This window comes from Megascapheus bottae, chromosome 10, assembly GCF_031878675.1.
Source record: "Megascapheus bottae isolate mThoBot1 chromosome 10, mThoBot2.hap1, whole genome shotgun sequence".
NCBI classification, from domain to species: Eukaryota; Metazoa; Chordata; class Mammalia; order Rodentia; family Geomyidae; genus Megascapheus; species Megascapheus bottae.
The window spans coordinates 45,087,590-45,103,477 of NC_143518.1; the positions used below are offsets into that span (position 1 = coordinate 45,087,590).

The 15,888-nt window shown below is 39.4% G+C and overlaps 1 protein-coding gene across 2 annotated transcripts in view; it reads left to right on the forward strand.

The window, feature by feature from the left end:
* The window catches only part of Rab3gap2 (RAB3 GTPase activating non-catalytic protein subunit 2), a 71,779-nt gene that overhangs the window by 44,892 nt on the left and 10,999 nt on the right, over positions 1-15,888 (forward strand). For both annotated transcript variants that reach the window (XM_090341169.1, XM_090341170.1), the window contains exons 19-27: positions 1,873-2,000; positions 4,001-4,214; positions 4,740-4,837; positions 8,355-8,460; positions 9,926-10,086; positions 11,375-11,603; positions 12,525-12,695; positions 12,794-12,900; positions 15,037-15,103. In XM_090341169.1, the coding sequence (XP_090197295.1) occupies positions 1,873-2,000; positions 4,001-4,214; positions 4,740-4,837; positions 8,355-8,460; positions 9,926-10,086; positions 11,375-11,603; positions 12,525-12,695; positions 12,794-12,900; positions 15,037-15,103 (1,281 nt within the window). The remainder of the gene's footprint in view (positions 1-1,872; positions 2,001-4,000; positions 4,215-4,739; positions 4,838-8,354; positions 8,461-9,925; positions 10,087-11,374; positions 11,604-12,524; positions 12,696-12,793; positions 12,901-15,036; positions 15,104-15,888) is intronic.

Below are 15,888 nucleotides of genomic sequence, written 5' to 3' on the forward strand. Positions count from 1 at the left end.
ATTATCTTTTGCTTTAATTTGTGGGATAAAAGAAATTCCAGACATGTATTATCAAGTAATCTCATTCTTTTTTTTCTTTTGGGCCAGTCCTGGGGCTTAAACTCAGGGCCTGGGCACTGTCCGTGGCCTTTCTCAAGGCTATTGCTCTACCACTTGAGCCATGGCACCACTTTCAGTTTCTTCTGTGTATGTGGTACCAAGGAATCAAACCCAAGATGTATGCTAGGCAAGCATTCAATCACTAGACCATGCTTCTGGCCCAGTAATCCCATTTTGACTGAACTAATGATCAAAAACATTCTTTAAGTCAATGTTCTCTTAGTGTTTAGCATCAATGTTGTCCTCCCTTTTCTTTCATGAGCACAGTTTGGCCCTCCCAAATCCAAATTGTAGGGTTCAATTAGTACTCAATTAGTCATGATTCTTTGGTTGTCATATTAACTACATAAAAACAACATTGTATTTAATTATGGTTAAGCCATAGCGACCTTATACATCATTCCTCATTCTTCCTGTACTTTAATTTTCTGATTTTAGTATATGTGCTGCCGAAGTGATCACTAAGCTTCTAATTTTGAGAACTCTTTTTCATTACTTTTTCCTTCAATATATAAAGCTGGCTTTTAATCGACAGATACACAAAGCTTGTTAGGAACAACCTCTTTTTTTTTTTTTTTGGGTTAGGAATAACCTCTTTTAAGATAGCCCCCTATTCTACAAAGACTTTAATAAAATATCAAAATTTATTAAATGAAAAATTACTTGGCACGGGGCTGGGAGTAAACCAAACTATAAAGGTGATCACAATTTCAAGTCTTACTTACACATGAGAATTTTAACTATTTCTAGTTTTTATGCCAGATTTTGATATCATGGTAAGAACTCAGTTTCCCATGTTACTGTATCCTAAATAAGATTACTTGAAGTTTTTTTTTATGGTCTGCCTTTTCACAGAACAAGTATTTGTTTTATATTAGATAAAATACTTGAATTATTTTACCAAAATGTTTTTTGTTTTGTTTTTGAAATAGTCTCACTGTCTGTGGAGGTCAGGCTAATCTAGAACTCTCTGTATAATCCCGGCTGACCTCAAACTCATGATCCATCTGCCTTGGCCTCCCAACAGCTAGGATCATTAATGGATAATACCACACTTAGTCAAAAATATATTTTGTAGAATGCATTTCCCTGGCATTAATGTTGAACAAAATTAAACCATATTAAGCGAAATAAAATTCTACTTTCAGTCACTTTGCTAGCCTTTTTTAGGGTACATTTGCTACAGTCCACAGTTTCAGGTTGAATTTCATTATCTTTGACCACTGCAATAATAAGAGGAGGCTTTGTATTTGCATAGGCTCTGTATTTGCATAGAAGTTACAGATGAGTGGGATATTGGGAAACATGTTTCCAGATTACTTGGGTATTATACAAAGATTTTTTTTTTGTCAGTCCTGGGCCTTGAACTCAAGGCCTGAACACTGTCCTTGTGCTTTCTCAAGGCTCGAGTTCTTCCAGCTTTTTTTATGTATGTTGTACCAAGGAATTGAACTTGGGTCTTAGTGTGTGCTAGGCAAGCACTCTGCCCCTAGGCCAAACTCCCAGACCCACAAAAACATTTTTGTCCCTCCCCCCCATTTCTCTTTCCCCTACTATTAGAGCAGGTCATTTCATTTAAAAGCTGTGTACTTTTATCATAATTGAAAAAATACCTTTTGTTTTTACAAAAATATCTTTGCTTCACTTTTACCATAATGGAAAAAGTACCTTTGCTTAAGCTTCTCGTAATTAGTATAATAGTATATCCAGGAAACAAGTTGATAAAAACCTGTTCAGTTTATCTTTTTAATATGTTTTTCCTTCTATTTTTAGAGCTTGAGTCAGTGGATGAAGGATTGTTCCAGTTTTGTGCCAATAAACAGAAATTACTACATCTTTATGAGTCTGTCAGTCAATTAAATTCTCTTGATTTTCATTCAGACACACCATTCTCTGATAATGTGAGTAATTCTATATCTTAGAATTATATCTATATATAGCTATGTAGTTATACTTATGTAGATATAATAATCTATATTCTATATCTATATTGTATATCTTAGAATCTTAGCAATCTCTGATTATTTTTAAAGTTTTTAGTAAACAAGTAGAAAATGAAGGATTTTTTTTTTTTGCAAAGATTACAGGTATACTTACTCTATCAGGCCTCTTGATGCTCTCTGTGCCTTATTGCTAAATTTATGTATTTATACATGACCATCAAATTTTATTGGTAATTCATCTTTCCTACTCAAGACTCATTTTTTTTCTTGTACATATTTTTTAAGATGCCTTTGTGTGTGTGAGCGTGTGTGTGTGTGTGTGTGTGTGTGTGTGTGTGTGTGTGTGCGTGTGCATGCGCACGCGTGTGCTTGCCAGTCCTGAGGGACTGGGCACTATTTTTAAGCTTTTATGAGCAAGGTTAGTGCTCTACCACTTGAGCCACATTTCCACTTTAAACTTTTTTGGTGCTAAATTGAAAATAAGACTCTCATCAACGGAAGTGGTGCTGTGGCTCAAGTGATAGAGTGGTAGCCTTGAGCTGAAGAGCTCAGGAACAGTGCCCAGGCCAAGAGTTCAAGGCCCGTGACCAACAACAATAACAAAAAGAATCTCATGGGGCCGGGAGTTTGGCCTAGTGGTAGAGTGCTTGCCTAGCATGCATGAAGACCTGGGTTTGATTCCTTGGTACCGCATACTTAGAAAAAACCAGAAGTGGTGCTTAGGCTCAAGTGGTAGAGCACTTGAGAAAAATCCACGGACAGTGCTCAGGCCCTGAGCTCTTAAGCCCAAGACTGGCAAAAAAAGAATCTCATGAACTGTTAAAGCCAGGCCACCTTTGAACCCTGGTCCTCAGATGTTAGCCTCCTGAGTAGCTAGATTACAGGTGTGAGCTTACCAGCCCCTGGTAGTTACTGTGTGCATGTGTGTGTGTGTGCAGAAATAATTTCTATTTGGCTATTCAATATATAGACCATTGCAGGTTTACATTTGCACAAGAGACCCCAAAGGATATAGAGATAATGTTAAAGAAATCATTTGGTACATTGCTATTTTTAAAGCACACTTTCAGAGTTAAAATCCTGTTTCCTATAGAAATCTTTATTCAGATCCTTCAAAAATAGATAACCAATTTCTAGACTGATTCTGGGACATAGGACATAGAAACTCACTTGTAAATTTAGTATATTTAACTGCTAATATACATTTGAGAGTTTATGGCTTGTACTTAAAAAAAGTAGCCTAAGGGTTGGGGATTTAGCTCAGTGGAAGAGCCCTTGTTTGGCAAGTGCAAGGCCCTGAGTTCGGTCCTCAGCTCTGGGGAAAAAAAAAGTAGCTTAAAATAACAAAGAAACTTTTCTTATTTATGGATATGGCTTTATACACAGGTGTGGTGTCACACACCTGGTACCTGGTTCTTGAGGGGGCTGAGGCAGGAGGATGGAGAGTTCAAACCAGCCTAAGCTACATGACAAGACCCAAAGACTGCTTTATGTTACATACAGAAAAGGAAGATTTGCTTTCCATGATGAATTTATATGGTTTCCACAAAGATGACAGTAATCTCAGGAACTGTTTCTATGTATATGGCACATACAAATAGTTTGACTACTAGTTTGAAAAACATTGGCATGTTTTCTCCATGAATTTGAAATCTTTGGATCCCTAAGAGCCATCTAGAGGACCTACTTGTAGATACAATAAGAATTATTGGAAAATTATCTATACTGTCAACCTTATTTAATATATAAAGCATTTAATTTCAAGTTGTTCTTCAGTTTTCTCATAATGATAAGAGTTACAGATGATATCCCTTAGAGTTTTTCTTTTTCTGTATTCTTTATAATACATGTTTAATAAAATAGTCATCTTTTGCTTGCAGCCTTGAATTTCAGTTTCGATAATGGGGCTTATAGAAAGAGATATACTTGTCTGAGAACTTTTATTCCTTATTTTTAAGGACTTGGCTGTATTGCTAAGGCTTGATGAAAAAGAACTACATAAGCTCCAGACACTGTTAGATAAATACAAGCAAGAGACCACCAGAACCTGTGTCCGATTTTCCGATGATAAGGATGGTGTGTTGCCTGTAAAGACATTCCTCGAATATTTAGAATATGAAAAAGATGTGCTCAACATAAAGAAGATTAGTGAGGCCGAGTATGTGGCTTTAGGTAGGTGAAGTGATAAGCTCTCCTTGCCTCCCCCTTCTAGAAGAAACCCTGGGAATATAAAGCATATCAAAGACTTCTTTTTTTTTGGTGGGGGAGGTGGCATTCCTGGGGCTTGAACGCAGGCTATGAACGCTGTCCTTAAACTTACTCAAGGCTAGAGCTTTACCACTTGAACCACAGCACAGCTTTTTCTATGTATGTGGTACCCAGGGGGTCTTGTTAGGCAAACACTACTACTAAGCCAGACTCTGCACACAATACTTTTTTCTTTTGGTAATAATTACCAAAGAATTTAATGTGTAATTTGGTTAGCAAAAGCTGATGTGTACACGATGTCATGCCAGTAATATTACTGAATGTACTGAAGAAACAGAGTTGAGGCATGTAATGATTTGTTTTCTGCTTTAATAAAAAAACATTAATTTATCTTCTCTTGTGCTAGAATTCTAGATTGCCGCTCAGTGAGAATACTAGTCCAAATGCTAATTTGTCATTGAGTAATGTGTTCCATTTTCATTTCACTAGGTAGTTTCTTCTTCTGGAAATGTTTGCATGGAGAAAGCTCCACGGGGGATATGTGTCACACCTTAGAGTCTGCTGGCCTTAGCCCTCAGCAGTTGTTGGTAAGGGTCTTGTGCTGTCCTTCCTTACAACTGTTACACAGAAGAGTTTTGTATTTGCTCTTTAGCCTACCATAAAGCATACATGAAAGTCTTCTAAAAATGATTGAAGAAACTTGTAATCACCATATTTAATATGAGATTATTGTATTTTTATGTTACCTGTCTACTTTTTTCTTTTTTTTTTTTTTGCCAGTCCTGGGCTTGGACTTGGGGTCTGAGCATGGTCCTGAGCATTCCTGAAGGCTAGTGCTCTACCACTTGAATCACAGCACCACTTTTGGCTTTTTCTGTGTATGTGGTGCCGAGGAATCAAACCTGAGTCTTCGTGTATGCTAAGCAAGCACTCTACCACTAAGCAACGCTCTCAGCGCTGCCTTTTTTTTTTGAATCACATCTTACACTGTGCAGCTTACTTACATGGATTTTGAATTTTCAGTCTTGCTTCAGACTCCCAGATGTTGGGATTATAGCTGTGTAATGCTATGCCAGTTAGTTCCCTGTAAATTTTTTTGTTTTGTTTTGTTTTTTGCTCATGGGGCTTGAACTCTGCTCATGGGGCTTGAACTCTGGGCCTGGGTGCTGTCTTTGAGCTCATCAGCATCCTACCCCTTGAACCACAACACCACTTCCAGTTTTCTAGTGGTTAATTGGAGATAAGAGCCTCATGGACATTAGTGCCTGGGCTAGCTTTGAATCTTGATCTCAGCCCTCCTGAGTAGCTAGGATTACAGGCATGAGCTACCATGCTTGGCTTTCTTTTGTTTTTGCAGAGCTAAGCACCGAACTCAAGGCTTTGCACTTGTCAGGAAGGTTTTGTTTCACTGAGCTCAATCCTCAGCCCCATTTCTCTGTGAACTTCAGTAAGCATATTTTGTGGTTGGCCTATAAGAAATTTAGAATCTGTCAGGTGTGAATGTATTCACAGTGGAATTCAAACATCAGTAAAAGTTGGTATTGTAGAACTAAAAATGGTATGCCAGGACCGCAGCTCAGGGATGCAACACAGGGAGTGCTATCCCTAAGGCCCTGGGTTCCATCCCCAGCATTTCAAAAGAAGCGTTTTGTTGTTGTTGTTATTGTTGTTGCTGTTTTTTTTTTTTTTTAAAAAAGACTAAAGGCTGGGAGTGTACTCTAGTGATACAGTGCTCACCTAGTATGCATGAAGCCCTTGATACCACATATATAGAAAAAGCCGAAGTGGCTCAAGCAGCACACTAGCCTTGAGCAAAAGTGTCCAAGGACAGTGCCCAGGCCCTGAGCTCAAACCCTAGGACTGGCAAAATAAATAAATAAATAGTATATAATATATAATATATAAAAATATATATAAAGGAATAAGCTAAAACAGATTTTATTATTTTTGGATTTTACTTATATCTTAAAGATATACTCTTCATGCACTAACAAATGTAATATAAAAGAATCGTGTAATGAGGCATGATTTCACACCCTAGTAATTTCAACAGTTGAGATGTAGAGGCAAGAGAGTTGTGAGTTCCAGGCCTGTCTACATTACTTTGCAAGATATTTTCCCATTTAATGAGAAAACTACAATACTAAATTTGCCTATTCTGAATAGAGCAAGCGAAGTTACCTTCATCAACAGTTTTCCCTTACCTGCACTACACATGCAGACATATCTACCACCACTCCCCTTTCACACATTTTTAATCCAGGCAGGATTTGGACATTTTGCCTCTGTGAGGAAAGATACATCCTGCTGTCATTTTATTATGTAACTGTTGAGAAATAACACAATGAGAGAAATGGATGTCAGAATTGTGGCTGTCAGAGCTAAGTGTGAGTTGAGGCAGGAGATGTTTGTGACTCTAAAGGGGAAACAAAGAATCTTGATGTCTTCATTATAATGATGATTACTCTCAGACTACACAGATTAATCAAATTATACAGATGTACATATACAAATTAATGCATATATTCATGTAACTGATGGAATCTAAATGAGTTCTGTGCATTTTACCAGAGTAAAATCTTGATTTCAATCTTAGGAGAGACAGTGGGAAGAGTTAGTGAAATTTCCTTGTGTATTTGTTTTTATCACCAGTGACTTTATAGTCATTTCATAGTAAAAAGTTACAAAGAAAGAAGTTCAGAGTTAAGATACTTCAATAAGTTAAGCACAGACTAGTTTGTATTGCGTTGAGTTAATTTGAGCAACATTTGCGTTGTCTATGTCTCTGTTTTCTGATTTTTAAAATCATTTTAAATGATAATTTCATTGGAATTATATTCGTAAGGAAATTAGGACCTGGTAAGGAGGTGCACACTTATAATCTCAGCACTTTGGGAGGCTAAAGCACGAGGATCATGAGTTAGAAGTAAGCCTGGGCTATGTAATGAGAGTTTGTCAAGGAAGGGGGGCAGGGGAGCAGGTAGAGGAAGAAAGGAAGTAAGGAAGGAACTTGGTTCTTGTTAAGTAGAGAATGTGATTTTATATATGTAAAAGTTAAAGACGTACAAAAATTTATGTGTATATTTGTGTATCTGTATATCGACGCCGCAAAGTTTTAAAGGAAGAGAAGATAGCTGGGTAAGAGCCAAGCCGCTTAAGGTCCACATTATGGTTCTAACCTGCTCAGTGTGTAGTATTGGTAAGCTAGGAACTGGGTCTATCAGTTCTGAGATCTGATGTCCACCCCTGCCACAGAGGTTGTTAAGCTCAGGGGAGGTGACATGCATGTCGAGTATATCTTTTTATTTTATTTTAGCGTCATTCTCACAGCATTGGGAGCCATTGAGGCACCTTACAGGTGCTATACCTGTGATAGCGTGCTGTTAAGCTTTCATTATCCCACAGTTCCCCACAAACAAATTTAAGGAGTAACTTAAGAATGCAAACTTAAATAGGTAACACTGGTTCCAGCATACCTTAAAAGTTACTCCTATTGCCTTACATGATTTTGTGTGAAATGTTACTTACTACTATTGTTAACAGAGTTTGCTAGTTTTGGGGCCAGGAGTGTGGCCTAATGGTAACATGCTCGCCTAGCATGAACAAAGTCCTGGGTTCGATTCCTTGGTACCACACACATAGAAAAAGCTGGAAATGACACTGTGGCTTAAGTGGTAGAGTGCTAGCCTTGAGCAAAAAGTGTCCAAGGACAGTGCCCAAGCCCTGAGTTCAAGCTCCAGGACTGGCAAAAAAGAAAATAGAGAGAGAGAGACTTTGCTAGTTTTCAATGCTTATTCACTGCTGTCATGTCCCCAGCATGTATATGGGCCAAGCAAGGCAAGATCCACACACAGCAGAGTCCTTCCTAGTACCGCCTTCCTTCATAGACTGTGCATAAGCTAAAGGAGAGATAGCGACATGGCACAGAGTCTCTTAGGTAGTAGGTAGCTTTGGTCTGGCTTTCGCACTGCCTGGATGTAGACTCAACTACCAACTGAAAAGGCTGCCTGTCTTTACATATGTGTGTGCTGTCCTAAACAACAGGAGATACTGTCTGCATTAACTGTTGTTTTTGACTCAACAAGATTTTAAATTTGATTTCAGTCCCTGCTCCTGAGTGTATGGCTTTCCAAGGAAAAAGACATTTTGGATAAACCCCAGTCTGTTTGCTGTCTTCATACAATGCTGTCCCTCCTGAGCAAGATGAAAGGTAGGATGTTGCTATATGTGTAGGTCAGTTCTCTCAGGACCTGTGCTGCTGTTCTTGGAAATACCACAAGAACAAGGAAGGAGGAACATTTCTTCTCCATTTCACTGTAAAGCCTAGTGACTGGTTCACAACTGTAATCCTAGGTACTCAGTAGGCCAAGGTCTCAGTTCAGTCTAGCCCAGGGAGGAAAGTCTATGACTCTTACCCCTGATTATTGAGCAAAAAGCCGGAATTGGAGCTGTGGTAGAGTACTAGCCTTGAGCAAAACAGCCCAGGGACAATACAAAGGTGCTGAGTTCAAATCCAGTACCACACATATATGCAAAACTTCACTGTAGAGAGTCTAAAAAAATAGATTAATAGGGAGTTTGTAATGAATAAAATACTTATGAGAATTATTAGCAAAATATAACCTAATGCAAACAAGATATTTTTTTCAGTAAGAAAATGGTGGTCTTTGGTAGAGAAAATGTTTTGCTTATTTCCAATGGAATTGCCAAAGCAATAGTTTATTAAAATGTTCAAGTCAGGTATGGTGGTTCGCACCTGTAATCCCAGCTCCTCAGGAGGCTAAAATCTGAAATTGGAAGATCGTAGTTCAAAACCAGCCCAGGTACTAAAGTTCCAGAGACTTTTTTTTTGGTGGGTCATGGAACTTGAACTTAGCCTGGGTGCTGTCTCTGAGGTCTCCAGCTCAAGGCTACCGCCCTGCCCTTGAGCCAAGCCCCACTTCCCATTTTCTAGAGATTAATTGGAGATAAGAGTCTAGGTCCTTTTGTGCCTAGGCTGGCTTTGAACCTTGATCCTCAGATCTCAACCTCCTGAGTATCTAGGATTACAGGTGTGAGCCACCGGCCGGCTGTGCCCCAAGTCCCTGAGACTCTTATCTCTAGTTAATGACTAGAAAACTGGAAGTGGTACTGTGGCTCCAGGGGTAGGGTGGTAGCCTTGAGTTCTTCAGAGCTCTGGAACAACGCCCAGGCCCAGAGTTCAAGCTCCATGACTGACTAAAAAATTTTTTTCAATAATAGTTTTTAGGAGTGATGAAAATAAGGATATAACACTTGATTCAGAAACATGATGACTTAAACAAATGGGTATAAGCGTGAATAGGGCTGGGAATTTGGCCTAGTGGTAAAGTGCTTGCCTAGCATTCACTAAGACCTGGGTTTGATTCCTCGGTACCACATACATAGAAAAAAAGCCAGGAGTGGTGCTGTGGCTCAAGTGGTAGAGTTCTAGCCCTGAAAAAACCCAAGGACAGTGCTCAGGTCCTGAGTTCAAGGCCCAGGACTGGAAAAAATAAAAAGTGTTGTGAATACAATACATTGCAAGATTTTCCATTATGTTTGGAAACAGCAAGTATGTTTTTGGGGAAATTAGTTTTGAATATGAAAAATTAGACAAGTAAAATGAAACTTGGCAAGGCGAGGTTTTACTTTCTATTTCCCTCCCTGTCTCCTAGTGGCCATCGATGACACCTGGGATTCCCAGTCTGTGTCCCCTTGGTGGCAACAGATGCGTGTGGCCTGTGTTCAGTCTGAGAACAATGGAGCTGCTCTGTTGTCAGCTCACGTTGGGCATTCTGTGGCTGCGCAGATATCAAACAACATAATAGAGAAAAAAGTAAGTGGGCACTGTCTGGCTTTACTCCATATTGTCCAGTCAGCTAAAGGATGCTTGTCCTCTCTTGGGAGTGCATTGCCTTTGCTGTTAAAGGATATGAAGAATTTGAAATGTGTGCCCAGCAGGTACTTACTTGTTCAGAGTATTTTGAGGAAGAGAAGTTGGTGTTGATTTTTTGCCATGTCCCTTATAGTGACTCTCTTAGCTTCAGTGTCCTCATCTAAAAGAGGTCAAGGTGTGTTCTGTCATTTCTCAGGTTTATCCTAAACCTGTCTTCACTCTTTCTTCACTCCACCTCTTATTAACCTCACACTGAACAACTCAGATAGGAATTTCCTACTTACCTTTGGCTCTGGCAGTTTTCCTTATCTCCTGAGCTTTTAAATTTCTACTATAACAACTCATCTAACATGTTTGATATTTCATAATGGATCAATAGTGTTTTTTATTTGTTGCTTCACTGTTACATTGATTTGGAGAGACACCTAAATAGACCTGTGGAGATTCGCTTAACATTGTCAGTCTTGTAACTTTAGGCTAAATTTTTTTTTTTTTTGTCAGGTCTGGGGCTTGAACTCAAAGCCTGGGCACTGTCCTTGTGCCATCTCAAGGCTAGTATTCTACTACTTGAGTCACAGCACCACTTCTGGCTTTTTCCCTGTACCAAGGAATTCAACCCAGGGCTTCATGCATGTTAGGCAAGTACTCTACCACTAGGCCACGCCCCCACGCCTAGCCTTAATTTAATAGTTAGCTTGACAGGTTTTATAATGATGAAAGAAATTCTAGATGTATTTCTTACATTGGTCAATGCATTCTGATTGGGTCAATATCCTGATTGGGAATGATAGAAATAGCTTGACCCAGCCAGGAGCCAGTGGCTCACACTTGAAATCCTACTTGGAGACTGAGATCTGAGGATTATAGTTGTAAGCCAGCCCAGGCAGGAAAGTCTGTGAGACTCCTATCTCCAATAGAGTACTCAGCAAAAACCGGAAGTGTGGTACTGTGGCTCAAGTAGTAGAGTGCTAGATTTGACCATAAAGAGGCTCAGGAATAGTGCCCAGGACCTACTGCAAGCCCCAGCACCAGGGGGAGAAAGAAAAAGTAAAAGAAAAAGCTGACCTTTCCCAAAGAAGACCCAGAAAGGTTGAACTGGGCCATTACTACTGGACCCCTTGTAAGCATCCTCCTCTCATCCAATGAGATGGGACGGCCTTTGTATGTTGCCCTGATTGTCCATGCTTTCTCCTTAAAAGCAGGGACTCACGTCAGTATGTTCTCTTAGTTTTCCCAAACAGCTTTGGGTGCTGATGCCGAGGCCCTCACTGATTCCTGGGAGGCTCTTTCTCTTGACACGGAATACTGGAAACTTCTGCTGAAACAGCTGGAGGATTGTCTGCTACTTCAGACTCTGCTTCACACGAAGGGCAGCCCTCAAACCTCCAAAGTATCATTGCTGCAAGCAGAGCCACTACCCAGGCTTTCTGTTAAAAAATTGCTAGAAGGAGGAAAAGGTAAACCTAAATTTATTTCAGCATTTGTATCTGTATCTTTTTGTTCTTGATCTCCACAAAACTTTATTCCTCTTTTCATTCTTACTGTTTTTGCATTTTTATTTTCTTAAATATAAAATCTAATCATACACATAGATGGGGTATAGTGTGATGTTTTAATATGTGTGCAGCCTGCCATGAACAGATATAGATGATTGATTTCTTTATGTTAGGGATAGTCAGAGCTCTCGGCTTTTGATATTTTTAAAAAAATCTAATTGATTGTTTTGACCCTATTATGTCTAACAGTAGAGGTTATTCCTCCTATGAACTCCCTCGTTTCATCCTTCATTCCTCTCCTGCCTCCCCCAACACATATACATCCCAGCCTCTACTGATCTCATTCATTTGCTGCTTCTGGAAGATCATGTTTGTAGCTTCCCATGTAAGTGAGGACATGTGGCTTTTGTTTTTTCTTCTGTATCAGTTCTACCCTGGCAGAGACATTGTGGTTGCTTTGTTTAGATTGTTCAGGATTATGAGTATCATTCAGTTTCTATCTTCTTTGGGAGCTCACTTTTCTTATCAGCTCTGTTAGCCATTTGATACCAGGATGCCTATATTTCTAGGTTTATAAATACCCAAGTATTTCTAGGTCTTTATTTTATCAACTTGTTTTCTCATTTTTTTAAATTAGAAGTCTTAATTAGCTGTATTTAAATCACAGGTAATCTTAAGAGATTTGATGGGCAGGTCTTTTCAAGAGTTATCCTATAAGAGTTTTGAAAAGGTGTATTTCAAATTGTACCTGCTGAAGTCCAGTAGTGCTGTAAACTTTGAACTCAAAAATAGACTTCCTAAGCACTGTGTTGGCTCCATTTACCAAGCCCTCAGGTTCATGTTCTACAAGTTTTCATTTTGTCTTTTGTCCTTCACCTGTAGGTGGCATTGCAGACAGTGTAGCCAAGTGGGTATTTAAACAGGACTTCAGTCCTGAACTGCTAAAACTGGCTAATAAAGGAGATGTAGAAAATCCAGATGAACTCAAAGAAGGAATTAACAAATGTCTCCTTGACATGTCAGAGGAGGAGGCGGACTTAGGCGCCATACCAGGTGATACTCAAATAATGATAATTTTGAAATCCAGAGTAGAAAGAAGCATGGAGTCTTCACTGGGAAAGAATAATATAACCCTTTCTTCTGACTTTCAGAATTGCTGCATTTAGCCTATGAGCAGTTTCCTTGTAGCCTCGAGCTCGATGTGTTGCATGCACACTGCTGCTGGGAGTACGTTGTTCAGTGGAATAAAGACCCAGAGGTAAGATCCCTACTGTGACTCATCCTGATCTCATATGCTCTCTGCTCCTGGTGTGTGCTTATGGGACTGTGGAGCAACTTACTGTAAACATTAGATTTCCCCTGTTGTGGTGTTTCTGTATAGTAACTGTACTCAGCCTTTTTCAGTTACCTTTATTAATACTCTACACTGTGAAAAGTGGGGAGTTATTATCCTCACTCTAGAAAAGTAGGGCACAGAGAAGTTTTATCTGCTAAATGTCCACCAATAAATAAGCATCATAATTTATCTCTTTATTCAAAGCTTATGTGTTTTGCTCAACTTCTTAGTGAATTGTAACAAGTACATTTTTTATCCTTTTGAATTTCAGTGTGAGATGCCATCTACCTAATAAAATATTCTTAGTAAAGTCATCTTGATAAAAGTTGAAAATCCCAGGGGCCAGGAGTTTGGCCTAGTGATAGAGTGCTTGCCTAGCATGCATGAAGACTGCTCGGTACCAAATACACAGAAAAAAGCCAGAAGTGGTGCTCTGGCTCAAATGGTAGAGCTCTAGCCTTGAGAAAGCCCCAAAACAGTGCTCAGGCCCCAAGTTCAAGGTCCAGTACTGGACAGAAAAGTTGAAAATCCTGATGCCAGCTGACTATGCGATTGTTCAGATGTCTGTGTCTCAGAAGAATAGTAGAAAGCGTCAGGTGTACACAGTTGGCCTTGTTGCCCTCTCAACACTTTGCTGCCCTGGCTTCCTTTTCCTCTACTTTCTGTAGCCACATGTCTCTCTGAGCATTCATGGTTTGGAAGCTGCATCATAAGGAGGCCCCAAGCTTGGGTTTGGATCCCACATGGATTGGATCCCATCTCATCACAGGATTTATGACCTACTTTTTGTCTAACACCCTGACCCCTTTCCTAAAGGAGTCTGCCCTTCCGATTGACACCAGGATATCTCTTTGTCAGTCAGCCCCTTACTTAGACTTCCCTACTTTGTGTTGTTAAATTACCCCTCTCTAATCAACATGTTTTTTCTATATTTTCTGTACATTAGGTTAATTCTCATTTAAAAAAAAATCTCAGGGGTCGGGAGTTTGGCCTAGTGGTAGAGTGCTTGCTAGCATGCATGAAGACCCAGGTTTAATTCCTTGGTACCACATACATAGAAATTGCCAAAAATGGTGCTGTGGCTTAAGTAGTAGAATGCTAGCCTTGAGAAAGCTCTTGAGGACAGCACTCAGGCCCTGAGTTCAAACCCCAGGACTGGCAAAAAAAATAATGTCCAAGATAATGTAGTTTACACTAATGTTTTAATAGTAGTAGTAGTATCCTTTCTGCCTCCTAAACCATTAGTATATAATTATTTGCATATTAAAGGAAGACACTAATAATACTGGATTGGTCTTAATCAATTGAATCTTAAGCAAATAATGGTATCTACATAGGGCAATCGTTTTAATGCTACTTGATCCATATCTTTTATCCCCTGAATGGGAATCATAACTATTTGTTGTTTGTTTGTTGATAAAGACAGGCTCTCAGTGTTTAGCCCAGTCTGTCCACACATCCACATTCTACCTGCCTCCACCTCCCAAGTGCTAGGATTATAGTCATGGATCACTACAGTCAACAAAATCTCTACTTTTTGGGGGGTGAGAAGCAGTCCTGGGGCTTAACACTGAGGGCCTAGGTGCTATTCCTGAATGAAGGGATTTCATTTGTAAGAGTAAAGGCATTGTTTTCCCATCTGTATGAAATTGAAGAATTCACTGGAGAAAAAACTTGTGTGGTTATGCAAAAAACAATGAGCTTGAATCTTCATGCCAGTATGTATGATCTGGGAGATTCAAGGAATTAACCATGTTGTTTGATCACAAGAAACTTCTTACCTAAGTAATTCTATAGTTTCCTGCTGTTGTAATTGCTTGTTTGATTGATTTTTGAGTCAGGGTCTTGATATATAGCCAAGGCTGGTCTGGGAATTACTATATAGAATAACTTGGCCTTGATTGGTGTGATGCTCCCACCTCTACCTAGTTAACATGTTTTTATTGCGACATTAAATTGCTTTATGCAGAAATGTATGTAAGAAGTCTCCCTTTGGTATTTGAAGCACTTCTTAAATAACTTTCCCCCCCCCCCTTTCTTTTTTTTTCTGTTCATAAGGAAGCACGTTATTTTGTTAGGTCAATAGAACACTTGAAGCACATTCTTAATGCACATGTTCAGAATGGTAAGTAAATAGGTGCCCCAAACAATAACTGGGTGTGGTAACGCAAGCCTGTAATCCTAGCTATTTAGGAGGCTGGCACTGAGGGAGGCCAGCCGTAGCTAGAAGTTTGTGAGATTCCCATCTCAACCAGTGGGGACTGGGGTGGTGTGGTTGCACCTGTCATCCCAATCACAGGAGGTGGGCAGGGAGCAAAGCAGATCATTCCAGGCATAAAGCAAGACCCTACCTCCAAACTGGCGAATGCCAAAAGGCTCTATTTTATTCCTGCTAACAAGCCCCATACCCTGAGTTCAGTCCCTACTGCTAGCGTTAAGGTCCAAAATGTCACTGATTGGGCTGGTGGCATAGCTTTTAAGAGGTAGAGTGCTTGTCTTATCAAGTATAAGGCCTTGAGAGTTCAAGCCCCAGTATTGGAAAAAAAAAAGTCAGTTCAGAAGAAAAGTCCTGCTTTAACAGGATGTGAGTCTTCACATACCTTATTCTCATAATTTTTTATTTGTTCACCCAACCTTCTAACTTAGATGTTTGCTCTATGCAAAGTTCTGCCCTTTTAACTTACAAAAATGTTCTCCTGGGGAAAAGGGCATTAGTGGTAATTTCATCTGTCAACCAGGTTAAAATGTTAGGTTTATGCTGCCTAGATCTTTGCTCTTTTAATTTTGATACCATTTAGTGAATATATCAATAGAAAGCTTGAAACTTTGCTTCAGATTTAAGTCATTTTTATAACTTTATTTTTTTCTTAAATTGTGACTTAGGCATTCCTCAAATGTTTAATCTTGTAC